Source organism: Pleurodeles waltl, chromosome 6 (assembly GCF_031143425.1).
Source record: "Pleurodeles waltl isolate 20211129_DDA chromosome 6, aPleWal1.hap1.20221129, whole genome shotgun sequence".
NCBI classification, from domain to species: domain Eukaryota; kingdom Metazoa; phylum Chordata; class Amphibia; order Caudata; family Salamandridae; genus Pleurodeles; species Pleurodeles waltl.
This window is the reverse complement of record NC_090445.1, coordinates 1,710,162,369-1,710,187,457: the sequence shown is the minus strand read 5'-3', so window position 1 is coordinate 1,710,187,457 and position 25,089 is coordinate 1,710,162,369. Positions and strand designations below refer to the sequence as shown.

The window sequence follows — 25,089 nt, the reverse complement described above, 5'->3', positions numbered from 1 at the left end:
AATAGAACACTAGCGCTTAGGGTGCTACTGCCAATGGCACTGTATGATAGCACACTAGTGCTTAGGGACCTCCTGCTGATGGCACTGTATGATAGAACTCTAGCACTGGGGTCCTCCTACCAGTCGCCTCGTATGATAGAACACTAGTGCTAAGGGACCTCCTACCGATGGCACTGTATGATAGAACACAAGCACTTAGGGTCCTCCTGCTGGTGGCACTGTATCATAAAACAGTAGCACTTAGGGTCCTCCTGCCGATGTCACTGTATGGTAGAACTCTAGCACTGGGGTCTTCCTACCAGTGGCACCGTATGATAGAACACTAGTGCTAAGGGATCTCCTGCCGATGGCACTGTATGATAACACACTAGTGCTTAGGGACCTCCTGCTGATGGCACTGTATGATGACACACTAGTGCTTAGGGACCTCATGCCGATGGCACTGTTTGATAGAACTCTAGCACTGGGGTCCTCCTACGAATGTCACCGTATAATAGAACAATAGCGTTTAGGGACCTCCTGCCAATGGCACTGTATGATAGAACACTACCACTTGGGGTCCTCTTGCTGATGGCACTGTAAAGTGATACAACACTACCACTTAGGGTCCTCCTGCTGGTCGCACTGTATGATAGAACACTAGCACTTAGGGTCCTCCTGCCGATGGCACTGTATGGTAGAACTCTAGCACTTAGGGTCTTCTTGCTGATGCCACTGTACAGTGATAGAACACTAGCACTTAGGGTCCTCCTGCCGATGGCACTGTATGATAGAACACTAGTGTTTAGAGCCCTCCTGCCGATGTCACTGTATGGTAGAACTCTAGCACTGGGGTCCTCCTACCAGTGGCACCGTATGATAGAACACTAGTGCTAAGGGATCTCCTGCCGATGGCACTGTATGATAACACACTAGTGCTTAGGGACTTCCTGCCGATGGCACTGTATGATAGAACTCTAGCACTGGGGTCCTCCTACCAATGTTACGGTATGATAGAACACTAGCGCTTAGGGACCTCCTGCCGATGGCACTGTATGATAGAACACTAGCACTTGGGGTCCTCTTGCTGATGGCACTGTACAGTGATACAACACTACCACTTAGGGTCCTCCTGCTGGTGGCACTGTATGATAGAACACTAGCACTTAGGGTCCTCCTGCCGATGGCACTGTATGGTAGAACTCTAGCAGTTGGGGTCCTCCTACCAATGGCATTGTATGATAGAACACTAGCACTTAGGGTCCTCTTGCTGATGGCACTGTACAGTGATAGAACACTAACACTTAGGGTCCTCCTGCCGATGACACTGTATGATAGAACACTAGCACTTAGGGTCCTCCTGCCGATGGCACTGTATGATAGAACACTAGTGTTTAGAGCCCTCCTGCCGATGGCACCGTATGATAGAACACTAGCACTTAGGGTCCTCTTACTGATGGCACTGTACAGTGATAGAGCATTAGCACTTAGGGTCCCCCTGCTGATGGCACTGTATGATAGAAAACTAGCACTTAGGGTCCTCCTGCTGATGGCACTGTATGATAGAACTCTAGCAGTTGGGGTCCTCCTACCAATGGCACCATATGATAGAACACTAGCACTTAGGGCCCTCCTGCCGATGATACTGTATGATAGAACACTAGCACTTAGGGTCCTCCTGCCGATGGCACTGTATGACAGCACACTAGTGCTTAGGGACCTCCTGCTGATGAGACTGTATGATAGCACACAAGCGCTTAGGGTCTGCCTGCAAATAGCACTGTATAATAAAACACTAGCCCTTAGGGTCCTACTGCCGATGGCACTGTATGACAGAACCCTAGCACATAGGGACCTTCTGCTAATGAAAATGTTTGATACAACACTAGTGCTTAGGGACCGCCTGCCAATGGCACTGTATGACAGAACACTAGCACTTAGGGTCCTCCTGCCGGTGGCACTATATGATAGAACACTAGCACTTAGGGTCCTTTTGCCAATGGCACTGTATGCCAGAACACTAGCACTTAGGGTCCTCCTGCCAATGGCACTTTATGATAGAACACTAGCACTTAGGGTCCTCTTGCCGATGGCACTGTATGACAGAACACTAACACATAGGGACCTTCTGCTAATGACAATGTTTGATACAATACTAGTGCTTAGGGACCGCCTGCAGATGGCACTGTATGACAGAACACTAGCACTTAGGGTCCTCCTGCCGGTGGCACTGTACAGTGATAGAACACTAGTGCTTAGGCACCTCCTGCCGATGGCACTGTATGATAGAACACTAGCACTTAGGGACCTCCTGCCAATAGCACTGTGTGATAGAACACTAGCGCTTAGGGACCTTTACAGATGGCACTGTTCGATGATACAACACTAGCACTTAGGGTCCTCCTGCCGATGGCACTGTATGATAGAACACTAGCGCTAATGGATCTCCTGCCGATGGCACTGTATGATAGAACAGTTGCACTCAGGAACCTTTGCAGATGGCACTGTTCGATGATAGAACGCTAGTGCTTAGGGTCCTCCTGCCGATGGCACTGTGTGAGAGAACACTAGTGCTTAGGGTCCTCCTGCCGATGGCACTGTACAGTGATAGAACACCAGCGCTTAGTGACCTTTGCAGATGGCACTGTATGATAGCACACTAGTGCTTAGGGACCTCCTGCCGATGGCACTGTATGATAGATCTCTAGCACTTGGGGTCCTCCTACCAGTGGCACCGTATCATAGAACACTAGCACTTAGGGTCCTCCTGCCGATGGCACTGTATAACAGAACACTAGCACATAGGGACCTCCTGCTAATGACAATGTTTGATACAACACTAGTGCTTAGGGACCACCTGCCGATGGCACTGTATGACAGAACAATAGCACTTAGGGTCCTCCTGCCGATGGCACTGTATTATAGAAAACTAGCACTATGGAACCGCCTGCCGATGGCACTGTATGACAGAACACTAGCACATAGGGACCTCCTGCTAATGACAATGTTTGATACAACACTAGTGCTTAGAGACCGCATGCTGATGGCACTGTATGACAGAACACTAGCACTTAGGGTCCTCCTGCCGGTGGTACTATATGACAGAATACTAGCACTTAGGGACCTTTGCAGATGGCACTGCACAATGATAGAACGCGAGCCTTAAGGACCCCAAGCGCCAGCCAGAAGTATCCTCATGTACCCTCCTAGTAAGCAGTCAATACATCCCCTGGTTCACTTCCCTGTCTAAGGGAACCCCGCCTTACCCACCAGGGCCCTTACACAGTGCTGCAGCAAAGGAGCCTAGATCTAGAGAACAACGTGACATTTCCGAACCCAAACACACCTCCTAGAGTCACAGGATGGATGCGGCCAGCCTGGAAAGAGCCCAGAAGCGCCCAGAGTCCCCCCTGCACACACCACCTGTAACGATAGGCCTTGACCCGCTCTGCCACACTCTCACTTCAGTTCTTTAATTTTAGTTTTAAGGACGACCTGGAGGTGCCCCAAGCATGACCCTTGACCCTTCCAGGATGTTCCACTCATGAGGGAAGTATAGGAGTGACTCACCCGCTCTCCGTCCTCTCCGGGGCCGCCTGGGGGTCCCTGCGCTCCGGTCTCACCCTAGAAGAGAGAAAAAGGGGTTACCTGGGGTGAGCTGCACCCCCAAGGGCAACTTGAGGATCCCGGAACTCAGAAAAAGCCAAATGAGAGAAGAGAGATCGGAGGGCAGTAAACATGGATTAAGGCCCAGAGGGCATATGTTACTGAGCACCCAGGGGGCCCTTGGGGCCAACAAAGAACACATGCAACATTGTGAAGTGTTGTGTTGTGTTGTGGCTAGAGCACCCAAGTGCCAGAGAAGGAGGCATCTCCTAGATTACACCACTCAGGAGCCATGAACCTAACAGAGACAGCATTCAGAAGGGCTAGAACAACCAAGCGTCAGAGAAGCAGGAACACCCGAGCGTCAGAGAAGCAGGCACAGCCTAGATTACAACACTCAGGAGCCATGCACCTCACAGAGACGACATTCAGAAGGGATAGAACACCCCAGTGTCAGAGAAGCAAGAACACCCGAGCATCAGAGAAGCAGGCACAGCCTAGATGACACCACTCAGGAGCCATGCACCTAACAGAGACGACATTCAGAAGGGCTAGAACACCGGAGTGTCAGAGAAGCAGGAACACCCGAGCTTCAGAGAAGCAGGCACTGCCTAGATTACACCCCTCAGGAGCTGTGCACCTCACAGAGGCAACATTCAGAAGGGCTAGAACACCAGAGTGTCAGAGAAGCAGGAACAACCGAGCGTCAGAGAAGTAGGCACAGCCTAGATGACACCCCTCAGCAGGCGTGCACCTCACAGAGACAACATTCAGAAGGGCTAGAACACCCGAGTGTCAGGGAAGCAGGCACAGCTTAGATGACAACACTCAGGAGCCGTACACCTCACAGAGACGACATTCAGAAGGGATAGAACACCCAAGTGTCAGAGATTCAGGAACACCGGAGTGTCAGAGAAGCAGGCACAGCCTAGATTACACCACCCAGGAGCTGTGCACCTCAGAGACAACATTCGGAAGGGCTAGAACACCCGAGCGTCAGAGAAGCAGGCACAGCCTAGATGACACCACCCAGGAGCTGTGCACCTCACAGAGACAACATTCAGAAGGGCTAGAACACCCGAGTGTCAGGGAAGCAGGCACAGCCTAGATTACACCACCCAGGAGCTGTGCACCTCAGAGACAACATTCGGAAGGGCTAGAACACCCGAGCGTCAGAGAAGCAGGCACAGCCTAGATGACACCACCCAGGAGCTGTGCACCTCACAGAGACAACATTCAGAAGGGCTAGAACACCCAAGCTTCAGAGAAGCAGGCACAGCCTAGATGACACCACTCAGGAGCTGTGCACCTCACAGAGACAACATTCAGAAGGGCTAGAACACTCGAGCGTCAGAGAAGCAGGCACAGCCTAGATGACACCACTCAGAAGCCATGCACCTCACAGAGACAGCATTCAGAAGGGCTAGAACACTCGACTGTCAGACAAGCAGGCATGGCCTAGATGGCACCACTCAGGAGCCGTGCACCGCACGGAGACAAGATTCAGAAAGGATAGAACACCCAAGCGTCAGAGAAGCAGGCACAGCCTAAATTACACCACCCAGGAGCCTAGCACCTCACAGAGATGACATTCAGAAGGGCTAGAACACCCAAGTGTCACAGAAGCAGGCACGGACTAGATTATACCACTCAGGAGCCGTGCACTTCACAGAGGCAGCGTTCAGAAGGGCAAGAACAACTGAGCGCCAGAGAAGCAGGAACACCTGAGCGTCAGAGTAGCAGGCACACCCTAGATGACACCACTCAGGATCTGTGCACCTCACAGAGACAACAGTAAGGACAGCTAGAACACCTGAGTGCCAGAGAAGCAGGAACACCTGAGTGTCAGAGAAGCAGGCACAGCCTAGATGACACCACTCAGGAGCCGTGCACCTCACAGAGACAACATTCAGAAGGGCTAGAACACTCGAGCGTCAGAGAAGCAGGCACAGCCTAGATGACACCACTCAGAAGCCATGCACCTCACAGAGACAGCATTCAGAAGGGCTAGAACACTCGACTGTCAGACAAGCAGGCATGGCCTAGATGGCACCACTCAGGAGCCGTGCACCGCACGGAGACAAGATTCAGAAAGGATAGAACACCCAAGCGTCAGAGAAGCAGGCACAGCCTAAATTACACCACCCAGGAGCCTAGCACCTCACAGAGATGACATTCAGAAGGGCTAGAACACCCAAGTGTCACAGAAGCAGGCACGGACTAGATTATACCACTCAGGAGCCGTGCACTTCACAGAGGCAGCGTTCAGAAGGGCAAGAACAACCGAGCGCCAGAGAAGCAGGAACACCTGAGCGTCAGAGTAGCAGGCACACCCTAGATGACACCACTCAGGATCTGTGCACCTCACAGAGACAACAGTAAGGACAGCTAGAACACCTGAGTGCCAGAGAAGCAGGAACACCTGAGTGTCAGAGAAGCAGGCACAGCCTAGATGACACCCCTCAGGAGCCGTACATCTCACACAGACAACATTCAGAAGGGCTAGAACACCCAAGTGTCAGAGAAGCAGGCACAGCCTAGATTACACCCCTCATGAGCCGTGCACCTCACAGAGACCACATTTAGAAGGGCTAGAACACCCCAGCGTCAGAGAAGCAGGCACAGCCTAGATTACACCCCTCAGGACCCGTGCACCTCCCAGAGACCACATGCACAAGGGCTAGAACACCAGAGTGTCAGAGAAGCAGGCACAGCCTAGATCACACCACTCAGGAGCCGTGCACGTCACAGAGACAACATTGAGAAGGGCTAGAACATCTGAGCGTCAGAGAAACAGGCACAGCCTAGATTACACCCCTAGGGAGCCGTGAACCTCAGACACAACATTCAGAAGGGATAGAACACCCGAGCATCAGAGAAGCAGGCACAGCCTAGATTACACCACTCAGGAGCTGTGCACCTCACTGAGAAAACATTCAGAAGGGATAGAACACCCAAGCGTCAGAGAAGCAAGAACACCCGAGTGTCAGAGAAGGAGGCAAAGCCTAGATGACGACACTCAGGAGCCATGCACCTCACAGAGACAACATTGAGAAGGGCTAGAACACCAGAGTGTCAGAGAAGCAGACACACCTAGATTACACCACTCATGAGCCGTGCACTTCACAGAGGCAGCGTTCAGAAGGGCAAGAACAACTGAGCGCCAGAGAAGCAGGAACACCTGAGCGTCAGAGTAGCAGGCACAGCCTAGATGACACCACTCAGGATCTGTGCACCTCACAGAGACAACAGTAAGGACAGCTAGAACACCTGAGTGCCAGAGAAGCAGGAACACCCGAGTGTCAGAGAAGCAGGCACAGCCTAGATGACACCCCTCAGGAGCCGTACATCTCACACAGACAACATTCAGAAGGGCTAGAACACCCAAGTGTCAGAGAAGCAGGCACAGCCTAGATTACACCCCTCAGGAGCCGTGCACCTCACAGAGACCACATTCAGAAGGGCTAGAACACCCCAGCGTCAGAGAAGCAGGCACAGCCTAGATTACATCCCTCAGGACCCGTGCACCTCCCAGAGACCACATGCACAAGGGCTAGAACACCAGAGTGTCAGAGAAGCAGGCACAGCCTAGATCACACCACTCAGGAGCCGTGCATGTCACAGAGACAACATTGAGAAGGGCTAGAACATCTGAGCGTCAGAGAAACAGGCACAGCCTAGATTACACCCCTCAGGAGCCGTGAACCTCAGACACAACATTCAGAAGGGCTAGAACACCCGAGCATCAGAGAAGCAGGCACAGCCTAGATTACACCCCTCAGGACCCGTGCACCTCCCAGAGACCACATGCACAAGGGCTAGAACACCAGAGTGTCAGAGAAGCAGGCACAGCCTAGATCACACCACTCAGGAGCCGTGCACGTCACAGAGACAACATTGAGAAGGGCTAGAACATCTGAGCGCCAGAGAAACAGGCACAGCCTAGATTACACCCCTCAGGAGCCGTGAACCTCAGACACAACATTCAGAAGGGCTAGAACACCCGAGCATCAGAGAAGCAGGCACAGCCTAGATTACACCACTCAGGAGCTGTGCACCTCACTGAGAAAACATTCAGAAGGGATAGAACACCCAAGCGTCAGAGAAGCAGGAACACCCGAGTGTCAGAGAAGGAGGCAATGCCTAGATGACGACACTCAGGAGCCATGCACCTCACAGAGACAACATTGAGAAGGGCTAGAACACCCCAGCGTCAGAGAAGCAGGCACAGCCTAGATTACATCCCTCAGGACCCGTGCACCTCCCAGAGACCACATGCACAAGGGCTAGAACACCAGAGTGTCAGAGAAGCAGGCACAGCCTAGATCACACCACTCAGGAGCCGTGCACGTCAAAGAGACAACATTGAGAAGGGCTAGAACATCTGAGCGTCAGAGAAACAGGCACAGCCTAGATTACACCCCTCAGGAGCCGTGAACCTCAGACACAACATTCAGAAGGGCTAGAACACCCGAGCATCAGAGAAGCAGGCACAGCCTAGATTACACCACTCAGGAGCTGTGCACCTCACAGAGACAACAGTAAGGACAGCTAGAACACCTGAGTGCCAGAGAAGCAGGAACACCCGAATGTCAGAGAAGCAGGCACAGCCTAGATGACACCCCTCAGGAGCCGTGAACCTCAGACACAACATTCAGAAGGGCTAGAACACCCGAGCATCAGAGAAGCAGGCACAGCCTAGATTACACCACTCAGGAGCTGTGCACCTCACAGAGACAACAGTAAGGACAGCTAGAACACCTGAGTGCCAGAGAAGCAGGAACACCCGAATGTCAGAGAAGCAGGCACAGCCTAGATGACACCCCTCAGGAGCCGTACATCTCACACAGACAACATTCAGAAGGGCTAGAACACCCAAGTGTCAGAGAAGCAGGCACAGCCTAGATTACACCCCTCAGGAGCCGTGCACTTCACAGAGACCACATTCAGAAGGGCTAGAACACCTCAGCATCAGAGAAGCAGGCACAGCCTAGATTACATCCCTCAGGACCCGTGCACCTCCCAGAGACCACATGCACAAGGGCTAGAACACCAGAGTGTCAGAGAAGCAGGCACAGCCTAGATCACACCACGCAGGAGCCGTGCACGTCACAGAGACAACATTGAGAATGGCTAGAACATCTGAGCGTCAGAGAAACAGGCACAGCCTAGATTACACCCCTCAGGAGCCGTGAACCTCAGACACAACATTCAGAAGGGCTAGAACACCCGAGCATCAGAGAAGCAGGCACAGCCTAGATTACACCACTCAGGAGCTGTGCACCTCACTGAGAAAACATTCAGAAGGGATAGAACACCCAAGCGTCAGGGAAGCAGGAACACCCGGGTGTCAGAAAAGGAGGCAAAGCCTAGATGACGACACTCAGGAGCCATGCACCTCACAGAGACAACATTGAGAAGGGCTAGAACACCCCAGTGTCAGAGAAGCAGGCACACCTAGATTACACCACTCATGAGCCATGCAGCTCACAGAGACAGCATTCAGAAGGGCTAGAACACTCTACTGTCAGAGAAGCAGGCATGGCCTAGATGGCACAACTCAGGAGCTGTGCAGCGCACAGAGACAACATTAAGAAGGGCTAGAAAACCTGAGTGTCAGAGAAGGAGGCACGGTCTAGATTATACCACTCAGGAGCCGTGCACTTCACAGAGACAGCATTCACAAGGGCAAGAACACCAGAGCGCCAGAGAAGCAGGAACACCCGCGCATCAGAGAAGCAGGCACAGCCTAGATGACACCACTCAGGATCTGTGCACCTCACAGAGACAACAGTAAGAAGGGCTAGAACACCTGAGTGTCAGAGAAGCAGGAACACCCGAGAGTCAGAGAAGCAGGCACAGCCTAGATGACACCCCTCAGGAGCCGTATATCTCACACAGACAACAGTCAGAAGGGCTAGAACGCCCGAGCGCCACAGAAGCAGGCCCAGCCTAGATTACACCCCTCAGGAGCAGTGCACCTCACACAGACAACATTCAGAAGGGCTAGAACACCCGAGTATCAGAGAAGCAGGCACAGTCTAGATCACACCCCTCAGGAGCTGTGCACGTCACAGAGACAACATTCAGAAGGGCTAGAACCCCGAGTGTCAGAGAAGCAGGCACGGCCTCGATGACACCCCTCAGGAGCCGTACACCTCACAGAGAGAGCATTCAGAAGGGCTAGAACACCTGAGTGTCAGAGAAGCAGGCACAGTCTAGATCACACCCCTCAGGAGCTGTGCACGTCACAGAGACAACATTCAGAAGGGCTAGAACACCCGAGCGCCAGAGAAGCAGGAACACCAGAGCATCAGAGAAGCAGGCACAGCCTAGATGACACCACTCAGGAGGCGTGCACCTCACAGAGACGACAGTAACAAGGGCTAGAACACCCGAGCGTCAGAGAAGCAGGCACAGCCTAGATGACACCACTCAGGAGCCGTGCATCTCACAGAGACAACAGTAAGAAGGGCTAGATCCCCTGAGCGTCAGAGAAGCAGGCACAGACTAGATTACACCCCTCAGGAGCCGTGCACCTCACAGAGAACATTCAGAGGGGTTAGAACCCCGAGTGTCAGAGAAGCAGGCACGGCCTAGATGACACCCCTCAGGAGCCGTACACCTCACAGAGAGAGCATTCAGAAGGGCTAGAACACCTGAGTGTCAGAGAAGCAGGCACAGTCTAGATCACACCCCTCAGGAGCTGTGCACCTCACAGAGACAACATTCAGAAGAGCTAGAACACCCGAGCGTCAGAGAAGGAGGCACAGCCTAGATGACACCACCCAGGAGCTGTGCACCTCACAGAGACAACATTCAGAAGGAATAGAACACCTGAGTGTCAGAGAAGCAGGCACAGCCTAGATTACACCACCCAGGAGCCGGGCACCTCACAGAGACAACATTCAGAAGGGCTAGAACATCCGAGTGTCAGAGAGGCAGGCACCGCCTAGATTACACCACTCAGGAGCCGTGCACCTCAGAGACAAAAGTAAGACGGGCTAGAACACCTGAGCGTCAGAGAAGCAGGCAGAGCCTAGATTACACCTCTCAGGAGCCGAGCACCTCACACAGACAGCATTCAGAAGGGCTATAACACCCGAGCATCAGAGAAGCAGGAACACCCGGGTGTCACAGAAGGCGGCTCAGCCTAGACGACACCACTCAGGAGCCACGCACCTCACAGAGACAACATTCGGAAGGGCTAGAACACCCGAGCGTCAAAGAAGCAGGCACAGCCTAGATGACACCACCCAGGAGCTGTGCACCTCACAGAGACAACATTCAGAAGGAATAGAACACCTGAGCGTCAGAGAAGCAGGCAGAGCCTAGATTACACCTCTCAGGAGCCGAGCACCTCACACAGACAGCATTCAGAAGGGCTATAACACCCGAGCATCAGAGAAGCAGGAACACCCGGGTGTCACAGAAGGAGGCTCAGCCTAGACAACACCACTCAGGAGCCACGCACCTCACAAAGACAACATTCAGAAGGGCTAGAACACCCAAGTGTCAGAGAAGCAGGAACACCCGAGTGTCAGAGAAGGAGGCACGTTCTAGATGACCCCACCCAGGAGCCGTGCACCTCACAAGGACATCATTCAGAAGGTCTGGAACACCTAAGTGTCAGAGAAGCCGGAACAGCCTACATGACACCACTCAGGAGAGGTGCACCTCACAGAGACAACATTCAGAAGGGCTAGAACACCCAAGCGTCAGAGAAGCAGGCACAGCCTAGATGACACCACTCAGGAGCCGTGCACCTCACAGAGACAACATTCAGAAGGGCTAGAACACTCGAGCGTCAGAGAAGCAGGCACAGCCTAGATGACACCAGTCAGAAGCCATGCACCTCACAGAGACAGCATTCAGAAGGGCTAGAACACTCGACTGTCAAACAAGCAGGCATGGCCTAGATGGCACCACTCAGGAGCCGTGCACCGCACGGAGACAAGATTCAGAAAGGATAGAACACCCAAGCGTCAGAGAAGCAGGCACAGCCTAGATTACACCACCCAGGAGCCTAGCACCTCACAGAGATGACATTCAGAAGGGCTAGAACACCCAAGTGTCACAGAAGCAGGCACGGACTAGATTATACCACTCAGGAGCCGTGCACTTCACAGAGGCAGCGTTCAGAAGGGCAAGAACAACCGAGCGCCAGAGAAGCAGGAACACCTGAGCATCAGAGTAGCAGGCACAGCCTAGATGACACCACTCAGGATCTGTGCACCTCACAGAGACAACAGTAAGGACAGCTAGAACACCTGAGTGCCAGAGAAGCAGGAACACCCGAGTGTCAGAGAAGCAGGCACAGCCTAGATGACACCCATCAGGAGCCGTACATCTCACACAGACAACATTCAGAAGGGCTAGAACACCCAAGTGTCAGAGAAGCAGGCACAGCCTAGATTACACCCCTCAGGAGCCGTGCACCTCACAGAGACCACATTCAGAAGGGCTAGAACACCCCAGCGTCAGAGAAGCCGGCACTGCCTAGATTACACCCCTCAGGACCCGTGCACCTCCCAGAGACCACATGCACAAGGGCTAGAACACCAGAGTGTCAGAGAAGCAGGCACAGCCTAGATCACACCACTCAGGAGCCATGCACGTCACAGAGACAACATTGAGAAGGGCTAGAACATCTGAGCGTCAGAGAAACAGGCACAGCCTAGATTACACCCCTCAGGAGCCGTGAACCTGAGACACAACATTCAGAAGGGCTAGAACACCCGAGCATCAGAGAAGCAGGCACAGCCTAGATTACACCACTCAGGAGCCGTGCACCTCACTGAGAAAACATTCAGAAGGGACAGAACACCCAAGCGTCAGAGAAGCAGGAACACCCGAGTGTCAGAGAAGCAGGCATGGCCTAGATGGCACCACTCAGGAGCCGTGCAGCGCACAGAGACAACATTCAGAAGGGCTAGAAAACCTGAGCGTCAGAGAAGTAGGCACGGTCTAGATTATACCACTCAGGAGCCGTGCACTTCACAGAGACAGCATTCATAAGGGAAAGAACACCCGAGTGTCAGAGAAGCAGGAACACCCGAGAGTCAGAGAAGCAGGCACAGCCCAGATGACACCACTCAGGAGCCGTATATCTCACACAGACAACAGTCAGAAGGGCTAGAACGCCCGAGTATCAGAGAAGCAGGCACAGTCTAGATCACACCCCTCAGGAGCTGTGCACGTCACAGAGACAACATTCAGAAGGGCTAGAACACCTGAGCGCCAGAGAAGCAGGAACACCCGAGCGTCAGAGAAGCAGGCACAGCCTAGATGACACCACTCAGGAGGCGTGCACCTCACAGAGACGACAGTAACAAGGGCTAGAACACCCGAGCGTCAGAGAAGCAGGCACAGCCTAGATAACACCACTCAGGAGCCGTGCATCTCATAGAGACAACAGTAAGAAGGGCTAGAACACCTGAGCGTCAGAGAAGCAGGCACAGACTAGATTACACCCCTCAGGAGCCGTGCACCTCACAGAGAACATTCAGAAGGGTTAGAACCCCGAGTGTCAGAGAAGCAGGCACGGCCTAGATGACACCCCTCAGGAGCCGTACACCTCACAGAGAGAGCATTCAGAAGGGCTAGAACACCTGAGTGTCAGAGAAGCAGGCCCAGTCTAGATCACACCCCTCAGGAGCTGTGCACCTCACAGAGACAACATTCAGAAGAGCTAGAACACCCGAGCGTCAGAGAAGCAGGCACAGCCTAGATGACACCACTCAGGAGCTGTGCACCTCACAGAGACAACATTCAGAAGGGATAGAACACCTGAGTGTCAGAGAAGCAGGAACACCCGAGTGTCAGAGAAGGAGGCACAGCCTAGATGACAACACTCAGGAGCCATGCACCTCACAGAGACAACATTGAGAAAGGCTAGAACACCCGAGCTTCAGAGAAGCAGGCACAGCCTAGATTACACCACTCAGGAGCCGTGTACCGCACAGAGACAACATTCAGAAGGTCTAGAACACCAGAGTGTCAGTGAAGCAGGCACATCCTAGATGACACCACCCAGGAGCCGTGCACCTCAGAGACAACATTCAGAAGGGCTAGAGCACCCGAGTGTCAGAGAAGCAGAAACACCTGGGTGTCAGAGAAGCAGGAACGGCCTAGATGACCACTCAGGAGCTGTGCACCTCACAGAGACAACATTCAGAAGGGATAGAACACCCGAGTGTCAGAGAAGCAGGCAAAGCCTAGATTACACCGCTCGGGAGCCGTGCACCTCAGAGACAACATTCAGAAGGGCTAGACCACCTGAGTGTCAGAGAAGCAAGCACAACCTAGATTACACCCCTCAGGAGCCGTGCACCTCACAGAGACAACATTCAGAAGGGCTAGAACACCCGAGTGTCAGAGAAGCAGGCACGGACTAGATGACACAACTCAGGAGCCATGCAACTCAGAGACAACATTCAGAACGGCTAGAACACCTGAGTGTCAGAGAAGCAGGAACGGCCTAGATGACACCACTCAGGAGCTGTGCACCTCACAGAGACAACATTCAAAAGGACTAGAACACCTGAGTGTCAGAGAAGCAGGCACAGCCTAGATTGCACCCCTCAGGAGCTGTGCACCTCACAGAGACCACATTCAGAGGGGACAGAGCACCCAAGTGTCAGAGAAGCAGGAACCTCTGAGTGTCAGAGAAGCAGGCACAGCCTAGATTACACCACTCAGGAGCCGTGCACCTCACAGAGACAATTTTCAGAAGGGCTAAAACACCTGAGCGTCAGTGAAGCAGGCACGGCCTAGATGACATCATCAGGAGCCATGCACCTCACAGAGACAACATTCAGAAGGGCTAGAACACCTGAGTGTCAGAGAAGCAGGCACAGCCTAGATTACACCCCTCAGGAGCTGTGCACCACACAGAGACGGCATTCAAAATGGCTAGAACACCCTAACGTCAGAGAAGCAGGCACAGCGTAGATTACACTACTCAGGAGCTATGCACCTCACAGAGACAACATTCAGAAGGGCTAGAACACATAAGTGTCAGAAAAGCAGGCACAGCCTAGATTACACCACTCAGGAGCTATGCACCTCAGAGAGGCAACATTCAGAAGGGCTAGAACACCCAAGTGTCAGAGAAGCAGGAACACCTGAGTGTCAGGGAAGCAGGCACAGCCTAGATTACACCACTCAGGAGCCGTGCACCTCACAGAGACAACATTAAGAAGGGATAGAACAACCGAGCATCAGAGAAGCAGGCACGGCCTAGATTACACCGCTCAATATCCGTGCACCTCAGAGACAACATTCATCTGGTCCAGACCCACAACCTCTCGCCACACCAGGGCTGGCCACCACTTCAGCTAACATAGAACCATGAATACCACACACAACTCATTGGGCCATATGTAGGAAATCCATGAATTGCGACTCGCAAATTGCGAGTCAGTGAGACTCGCAATTTGCGAGTCGCAATTCAGGATGCAGAACGGTGTCTCAGACACCGTCTGCGATTCACTATGGGGTCGCAGAGACCCACCTCATCAATATTCATGAGTTGGGTCGCATTTTGCGACCCCATAGCGAGTCCCTGCACTCACAGGGATGGTGGCCTGCTGAAGTCAGCAGACCTCCATGTCTGTGACTGCTTTGTAAATAAAGCAGTTTTTTTTTTTTCATTTTGCAGTCCGTTTTCCTTAAAGGAAAACGAGTTGCAAAATGAAAAATAAACCGAAACCATTTGGTTTCGTTTTTTTCAGAGCAGGCAGTGGTCCATAGGACCACTGCCTGCTCTGAATTTTTTTTTTTTCCGACATTCACAAAGGGGGATGGGTCACATGGGGACCCCTTCCCTTTTGCGAATGAGTTACCACCAGTGTGACACTGGTGGTAACTGCGAATTGGTTTGCGACCACATTCGCGGTCACAAAGCAACTCTGAATTGCGATGCGAGTCACAAATAGGAAGGGAACACCCCTTCCTATTTGCGAGTCGCATCCCCAAATTGCGTGTCGGTACCGACTCGCAATTTGGGAATGAGCATCGCGTTCGGCCGTTTGCATGGCGCAAACTGCGAAAATCGCAGTTTGCGCGTGCAAACGGCTTGCTACACCTGGCCCATTGTTCCCCTAACACAGAACCATGCATGCTGTACAGAGGAAATCATTCCAATACCATAGAGCCATGTGTGTCAAACAGAACATATAATTCAGACAACATAGAACCATGCATTCCAAAAAAAAACATTTCATTCACATAGCACAGAAACTTGCATGCCATACAGGAGATTTCATTCAGATTACATAGGACCAATCGTGTCAAACAGAGAATTTGATTCAGTTAACATACAATCATGCATGCCATCATTCATATAAATGGAACCAAGCACAGCATGCAAATAGTATTCAGATAGCACACAACAAAATATATCATGTAAGGAAGAACACTGTGAGAGTAGCGAACAACACACAAGGTGCAAGGAAACCCTTGCTATTGAGATAGCATGAACAATAAATTATACAACGAATACATTGACATAGCACAGAACAAAATATATCATCGGAGGAATAACATTGAGATATTATGGACTGGCACACAACATTCAAGGAACAACACTGAGCTAGCATGGAACAACACACAACATAGAAGAAATACCAGTGCAATAGCATGGAATGACACAGAACATAGAAGGAATAACACTGCAATAGCAGGGAACAACACAGAATGTAGAAGGAACACTGCAATAGCATGGAATGGCACACAACATACAAGGAACAACACTGTGATAGCATGGAATGGCACACAACATACAAGGAGCAACACTGTGATAGCATGTAATGGCACACAACATACAAGGAACAACACTGCGATAGAATGGAATGACACACAACATACAAGGAACAACACTGTGATAGCATGGAACAACACAGAACATAAAAGGAATACCAGTGCAATAGCATGGAATGACACAGAACATAAAAGGAATAACAGAGAGATCACATGGAATCACAGAATACATAGAGGGAATAACAGTGCAATAGGATGGAACGACACTGAATATAGAATTTATACAGTGCAATAGCATGGAACGACACACAACATAGAAGGAATAACAGTGAGATAGCATGGAAAGATACACAACATACAAGGAATCACACACGGCAGGATGCATGACCTGCAGCCACACTAACACATGGCATCGGAGGTAGAGCACTGAACAGAATAACTCTGACCTGGAGCCACAGGGGCTCGCAGACACACACCGACCCACACACACGGACTCACACACACAGACACACATACAAACACACACACAGACTCACACCCACCCACGCAAACACACAAACAGACTCACACACATGCGCACACACACAAACACACACACAGACTCACACACACACATGAACACACACACACTTTGAACCTCCAGAAAGAGGGAGGCTCAGAACACTTACCCGATATCCCTTGTCCCCAGGAAGGCCTGGCAATCCGTCAAAGCCACGATCACCCTGTGGGGAGAATGCATAATCGATAGGTGAGACAGAGAGACATAGGTATATATATATATATATATATATATATATATATATATATAGAGAGAGAGAGAGAGAGAGAGAGAGAGGGAGAGAGGGAGGGGAGAGAGACAGATATATATATATATATATATACATATATATATATATATATATAGAGAGAGAGAGAGAGAGAGATAGGAGAGAAAAGGAGAGAGGGAGAGAGAAAAAGAGAGCAAGATAGAGGAGAGAGAGACAGAGAGACAAATAGGTATACAGAGATAGAGAGAGCAACAGAGAGAGAGAAAGAGAGCCAGAGAGAGAGAACGAGAGAGTGAGAAAGAGCGGGAGGGAGAGGAGAGAGAAAGAGAGAGGAGACAGAATGAAAGCGAGATAGATAGAGACAGACACCGTCAAGTTTAAGTTCCATAATCAGGTGAGGATGTGTGAACTCACAACGTCTGCCAAAAGACCGTCGCCATGGCTACCAGCCGACCGCCATATTATGACTGTAGCTGGAATTCCGCCACAAGGATGGTGGAATTCCGGCTACGGTCATGGCGGCCGACAGTGGTAAGGTGCTGCCGCCAACAGCAGCGCCACGGCAGTAGACCGCTGCAGACCGTATCATGATCCATGATACGGCCTGGCGGTGTGCTGCTGGCGGACGCTGCTGCTGGCAGCAGCGCCCCGTCCTGTCTCCTGCCAGAGGACACCCTGAAATCAGGTAAGTCGGGTTCTCCGACAGGGGAGGGGGGTGTTGTGGGGGTGTGTGTATGTTTGTGTGTGTGAATGTGGGTGTGCGTTGCGTGTGGTATGTGTGTGGAGGTGTGAGTGTGTGTACTGAATGTTGTGTGAATGCGTGTGTGCTTGTATGTATGTCAGTGTGTGTGGAAGTGTGTGTGAATGGATGTATGCATGCGTGGGTGAATGTGGGTATGGGTGTGTGTATGCATGTGTATGATGGTGCGTGAATGTGCATGTATGTCAGGGGGGTCTGGAGTGGGAGGGGGAGGGCAGGGGAGGACTCTGGTGAGGGGGAGGGGGCAGGAAAGACCCCTTTCAGTGACAGGAAGGGATTCCCTATAACTGATAGTGCCTAGGGCCGTGGTTTTCGTGGTGGTAAGGAAGCCACGAAAACCATGACAGTAGGCGGGGTCATAATCCCGCGGGTGGGACGAGGTCATAATCCAGCGGGTGGGACAGTGATGGCCGTCTGGCTGGAGACTGTATGTTCCAGCCCGGCGGCTGTTACCGCCCTGGCGGACGGAGTGGTACATTGGCGGTTTGGCTTGAGCCAAACTGCCAATGTCATATTTTGGGGAAAGGTACCGCCACCCTGTTGGCAGTACTTTTCTCCAAAATACCGCTGTTCGCCAGGGTCATAATGAGGCCCTATATGTCCTATAATAGATGTTATTCTGTAAACCATAAGAGTAAACAAACTGATCAGTTGACAATAAACCAAAATGAAAATGTAAATCAAACATTTCTCATGGGATTCACTTCTCATAGAAAACAACTGAATTCCAATCGGTCATTCAGTCCCCTCTGGATCACTGTGTCTAGTCTCTTAATCCAGCAGACATCTCTCTGTAATAGTAATTCCTAATATCCACTCCTTCACTGGGGTGTACTGTCTCTAATATCAAAAACACTTAGTTGGCAAATGTTGAGTCCAAGGGCCAGATGTACAAAAGGATTTTACCCATTCTGTGTCTATGCGAAAAAGCTTACGTACATATGTCCCCAAGTGAATTAAAACGCAGGGCCACCAGGGATTTGAAATTTTTAGGGTGAACGTTACTCTTGTGTTCAGTCAGTCTTGTCTGGATTTGGTGTTCGGCTTTGCCCACATAACCTAGGCCACACGGGCATTTCAAAAGAGCGATGGCATTTGTGGGATCACTCGTGGCGTTAGTTCGTACCTCGGTCTTCGTTCCTTCATGTGGGTGAGTGATTGTGGTGCCTTTGATGATGGTATTACAATTAACACAATTTAAGCATGGTTCAGTTCCTCTAAATCTTGTGGTCTCGTGAGACTCTTCTCGGTCTTCAAGAAGTTGCTTGAGATTCTTAGATCTTTCGTATGCGAACAATGGAGGCTCTTGAAAGATACCGGAAATGTATTTCTGTTTGAAGCACGGGACAATATTTTAAGATAACCTTCTTAAGTTATGCACTTCTGGTGGAATATTTGGAAAAGTACACTATCTTTCAGGTGTCCATCATAGGTTTCTACAACAACTGGGTCCTGCTAGTAAGGCTGGCCCTGAAGTGAACAAATTTTATAGGACGAGGAAGTGACATCATATAGTGAGGAAGTGACATCATATAGTGCGAAAGTGGCATCAAAAAGCGGGAAACAATGCCACTGAGTGAGCAAATTATGTCAAAGCCAGTGAAACACTGATGTCACAAAGGCAGGATGTGACTTACTAGAGAGGGGAGGTGACCTCATAGAATGGAGAGGTGACCTTACTGAGTGAGGAAGTGGCGTCAGCAAATAAGTGACATGATAAAGGCAGAATCTGACGTGTTAGTGTGATGAAGTGAACCATAGAGGGGCAGAGGCCTTCTAAAACAAAGATGTTATATAATGCAGAGGAAGTCAAAACACACTATAGTGAGGATGTATCACTTGAGAGGACGTCACGACGCAAGAGAAAAGGTGGACACGTTCCATAATCAAGTGAAGCTGTGAACATGTGAACTCATGAAGAGAAGTGACCTTGTCAATGGAGTATGTGACGTTAATAAAGAGCGGATGTGGTGTCATCTAATGAAGAATAACATCACATACTGAGGAAGTGACATAAAAGAGTGAAGACGTGACATCAAAACGTAAGGAAGCAACATCTGAGAGTGAAATCAACATCTTAAAGTAATAAAAATGACACATCAAATAATAATTTCATTATATATAGTGAAGAAAACACATACTCAGTGGAAACTGGCGCTGCAGGATACAGACGTGAGGTCATGGAAGGATCAGGAAGTGACGTCAGGGGGTGAGGCCTTGACATCATAGATTGAAGAAGTGACATCAGAGACCACAGAATAAGGAAAGTATATGCCAGTGGGCCAGGAGGCAACATCAGACTGTAAGCAAGCCACACCAAAGAGTGAGGCATTGACTGAGATCAGAGAGTCTGGAAGGGGATTTTCAAAGTGAGGTCATGAGGGAGTGACATCACAGACTGAAAAAGGAAGTGATCAAAGAGAGCACAGGAGTGACGTCATAGAACGAAGAAGCTGCACCAGGGTGAAGAAATGATGTCACAGAATGAGTGATGATGTCACGGTATTTGAGTGAATTTATTGAGTGAAATGAGGGAGCCAGGAAGTGAGTTTTCAGGGTGAATTCGCTACCCCTTAGATTGAGGAAGTGACATCATGGAGTGAAGAAGTGACATCGGGAAGGATGAAGACAATGCATGTGTTTCTGGGACTTTTCCATTACCTTGGTTCCGAACTCGCCAGGCAGGCCCCGGGCCCCGTCTGCTCCAGCTCGCCCCTGTGGAAGGCAATATGGAAGTCTGTCAGTAGAGCCACAGAGGATGTAAACTCTAAAGCACACACCTTGGCATACACCTGTACACAAGCAAAGGCACACACATACACACATATGCACAAAAAATAATGGAGACACTCACCCTCCTGCCGGCCTTTCCAGGAGGGCCGGAGAGGCCCTGCGGACCACGAGGACCCTGGGGAGAGAGGAAGATGAGGGCAGTTATTGTACCTCTCTGAGGTAAAGAAGTATACATGAACCTGGGGAGTTGCCTGTTAAAATGGCTATGAATGTCAGCAGAGCCGCTAGAATTATGCGGCACTGGAGGGCCTAATTATGAGGCAGAATTGGCTACATTATGCAGCACGAAAACGCAAAGTATTCGGCATCAGGCACCAAACTTTGTGAGAGTAATACTTCATTATTTTGCAATTTTTACACATGTTAACACTGTCTGGGCACAGGTTGTACCTCATTAGTACCAGTTTGAAACCTAAATATAGAAATAAGCAGCAGAAAGTTGACCAGTCCAGCTTTGCAAAGGGCCTTCCACTGCGCGCCAACACGTCTCTCTGCATTTTGAGTAACTTTTGAAACGTTTGAACAAGAAACTATTTTTTTTGTTAAAATCTGCAGCTTATGCATCAGATAAAGGATCATGTGGCAAATGCGGCAAATCTTCAATTATATGAAAAATGACTCAGCCTCACAATCCTATAATTCCAGTGGCCTTGTGTGTAAGCCAACAGATGGGCAGTGGGGCCGGTGAGGGCCAGCGCCTGCCGGGACTAGGTAACGGGGGGTGAACGGTGCACACCGTCTTTCCAGGAGGGCATCAGAAAAAGGTGGGTGAACTCACATTCAGAGGGTCAATTTCTTACCTGAGGGCCAAAGTCTCCAGCCTCACCCTTGAGTCCTGGACTCCCAGGAGGGCCCTGAAAAGAAGAAAATATGCATCACTGAAACGTCAAAAGCAGCCTCAGGTAGTGAAACCACGGAACCAAAGGAGGGCACAGAGAAGATGGAAATAAAAGAAAATGCACATGAGTGAAAGTTCAAACACAGCCCCACAAAGGGAGAGCACCGTTGAGAGATGCACTGAGAAGACAGGTAAAGAAGATCCTGCTTGAGTGACACCTCAAAATCCACCCCAGGCAGTGAAAGCACAGAATCAAAGCGAGCACAGAGAAGATAGAAGAAAAGAAGACGCACATAGGTGGGACCTCAAAGATAGCCCCAGAAAGTACAAGTACTGAATGATAGGGTGCACTGAGGTCAAGAAAGTGACAGAAGATACAAACCAGATAGACCTCAAAAACCACTGCAGGCAGTGGAAGTTCAGACTCACAGGGCACATTGAGAAGATGGGACTAGGAGAGAATGTGAGACCTCAAAGGACACCCAGGAAAGTGAAAGCACTATGTGGAAGTAAGGCAATGGAGCGAGGAAGGACGTGTTGACCTAATTTCAGCCCCTCAGTCCCAATTTGGTACTGTAGAGAACAAGTAGTATTTGCAGTTCCTTGTCCACACAGCTGAGAGGAAACACTCAAGAGTTTACAGCAGTCCCACAGCCCCCCCTTACTATGATATTACACAGCTTCTCGGAGGAAGAACATGCTGACCTCACTAACACTCTAGTGCTATGGAGAGATAGGACCTACTGACTTTTGTCTAATACAAGCCACTCCTAGCACTGAAGAGAGGGCATTTATTTGTTGATTGCCCTCCACTCCCTCAGCCACACCGACCACTGGAGACAGTAGGCACATGCTGACTTCACTCCAGTCATTCAGCTACTCTCTAATATTGCTGAGGCTTCTATCCAGGATCTCAGCCACTTCCGGAACTAGAGAGAGGGAGTGTGCCCTGGCCTCACTTTAGTGCATCAGACTCACCCAGCACTGGTGAGAAGAGGTCATGCGGACCTCACTCCAATAACCAGCTAAATTCCAGTATTTCCATCAGTCCATCAGCCACACCCAGAGGTATTGTGAGGAAGCTCACGCTGGCTTCACTTCAGTTCCTCAGCCATGCTTCAGAACTGGGAGGAGAAGGCACACACTGAGCGCTCTTGAGTCCCTCAGCCACACCCTGAAAGGAAGCACTTGTTGACTTCAGGCATGGCCCTCAGTCACATTCTACCACTCATGTTTCTTTTATCTAAGGATCACTGAGATACTCAGAGCAGAAGGTGAGAGATGCTGTGAACACAACAACTTACCAGAGGTCCAGATCTCCCGGTGTAGCCCATGGGTCCTGGAGCACCACGGAGGGCAAGCTGAGGAGAGAGGGAGAGAGCGTTAATGACCACACAGAGGCCTAACCTTTGGATCTAGGTGACATAAGGCCTACCTCTTCTCCTGTTCTGTGAAGACTTACCCTGGCTTGTTGGAGTATGGCCTGGGCTTGGGCCTCTTGTGCTGACACCACTGGTCCCTTGTCTCCTCCACTACTGCCGAACCGGAACTGATGGACAGAAAGTGAGAGGCTAATATATAGAGTGCTCCAGGGGTGTCTATACAAAGGCAGGTTCCTCATTGTTTACAAAGTTACCAGTGCATGCCATCAAACACAGTTTCAGCTATCCCACATACCCAGAAATTGCAGTTAATATTCATGTTGTAGGTAGCAGTATCACTGTAGGCTCCTGAAGTTTTAAACATCCAAAAACTGCATGCGTTGGACCTGTTCCTCTCTGCGAGGTCACACCAACATTTTTTGCCCTTACCCTCCTGTTGACTTTTAGGACTCTGTGCACTATATCACAGCTAACCAGTGCTAAAGTGATTATGGTCTTTCCTTTAAGCATAGTAAAAATTAGCCTAGACCCAAATGGCACATTTAATGTACTTGTAAGTCTCTTGTAAAGTTGTGCTATATGTACCAAGGGCCAGTAAATTAAATGCTACTAGTGCGCCTGCAGCATTGATTGTGCCACCCACTTAAGTAGCCAATTAAACATGTCCCAGGACATTGCAGCCTGTATGTGCAGTTCTTGACTGTCATTTTGACCTGGCAAAACAAACCTTCTGCCAGGCCTAAACCTCCATGTTTAATACTTATAAGTCACCCATAGGGTAGGTCCCAAACAGCCCATATAATAGGAAGCAGTGTATTTAAAAAGTTGAACATGTATGTTTGTTTTTTACATGTCCTGGTAGTGAAAAAATAATAAATCAATTTTTCACTACTGTGAGACCTACTTCTCCCATAGGATAACATTTGGTTACCTTATTACATTTACTAAGTGATAACGTTTGATTGGGAGCCAGTGGGAAAGTCAAGTTTGGTGTCAGAGGAATTGTAATTTAAAAATCTCTTTAATGGTAATGCCAGATTTTAAGTCACTATTCTGAAAAGGCTGCTTTTATAAAGTAGGCAATTTTCTTGTCATAACCGTTTGGTGCCTGCAGCCTATTCCTGGGTCACATGACTAGGTGTAGTTGACAGTCAGCCTTTTTGTATTTCTACCAGACAGTCTCACAATAAAAGGGGAATAGGTGTTCTCAAGATAGGCCCTCTCTGTGAGGATGAGGGGGAGCAGCTGTCACCTACCACACTTGCACTATAAAGTCTTTGCTTATTCACAAATTCTTTTACTCTAGTCTTTTGTGCCCTCAGACAATCTGTGACCAGGACAGGAAGGAAGGAAATACAGTAGCTTCTCCCACTTCAAAGCTACCACCAACAATAAAGAGTGGACCCTCAAACCCAACTCTTCAGATTACTTCTGGACCTGTAAACTCTGCCAGGAACATAGAGGACTGCCCAGCTGTGAAGTGCACCTGAAGCTGTGCTTGCTGCCCAAGGACTGCTGTGCTGCCCAAGACCTGATGTTGCTGACCAGGACTTTTTTGCTGCTGTGAGCTGCCCTGCTGAATCCAGCCTGCCTGGTTGGACCCAGGATGTAATGGAATCTCCAATGGTCAGTTGTGTGGACCCATATTGAAGTTACAGGGACATAAGGGACTTTTTTGACATCTACAGAACTCCTCGCATCCCGACACAGGTCGCCATCGACTGCAGCCCAGCAAGATGCAGCTTGTCCCCAACGTATCTCAGCAGAAGTCCTCGCAAGCCCCAGTAGCTTCTTCAATGCCCACACAGACCAACACCGACACAGGCCCAGCATGACGCGTCTCGTCCTCAGTGCCGATGCATCACAGCGCAAGTCTTTGCAAGCCCCACTGAGTTCCTTGACGAAGATACAGGATCCCGCATCATAAGCTGCTGTCGACAGCTCTTCGACTCTGCCGCTGAGCAACATATCTCGACGCTGGACTTCGCTTCACAGCTCTTCGTCGATGGTCATCAACTCCCCTGCTGCATAACGCATCTCAACATCGGACCTCGCATTGCAGCTCTTCATTGACATCTCCTCGACTCTGGCCCATGCAGAGCAATTCAAGGACTTTGCATCTCGATACCCCAAACACCAGGTACTCTTCAGTGGACTTAACTCAGTCCTATAACCAGCCTGTGGTCCATTGCAATTGGCCTG

General features: G+C 50.2%; 1 protein-coding gene across 7 annotated transcripts in view; it reads right to left on the bottom strand.

The window, feature by feature from the left end:
- Positions 1-25,089, bottom strand: part of COL11A2 (collagen type XI alpha 2 chain) — a 285,676-nt gene that overhangs the window by 145,131 nt on the left and 115,456 nt on the right. For all 7 annotated transcript variants that reach the window (XM_069241904.1, XM_069241899.1, XM_069241897.1 and 4 more), the window contains 7 exons: positions 22,968-23,054; positions 22,810-22,866; positions 21,468-21,521; positions 20,729-20,782; positions 20,536-20,589; positions 17,016-17,069; positions 3,550-3,603 (listed from right to left, as the gene is read on the bottom strand). In XM_069241904.1, coding sequence (XP_069098005.1) covers positions 3,550-3,603; positions 17,016-17,069; positions 20,536-20,589; positions 20,729-20,782; positions 21,468-21,521; positions 22,810-22,866; positions 22,968-23,054 — 414 coding nt within the window. The remainder of the gene's footprint in view (positions 1-3,549; positions 3,604-17,015; positions 17,070-20,535; positions 20,590-20,728; positions 20,783-21,467; positions 21,522-22,809; positions 22,867-22,967; positions 23,055-25,089) is intronic.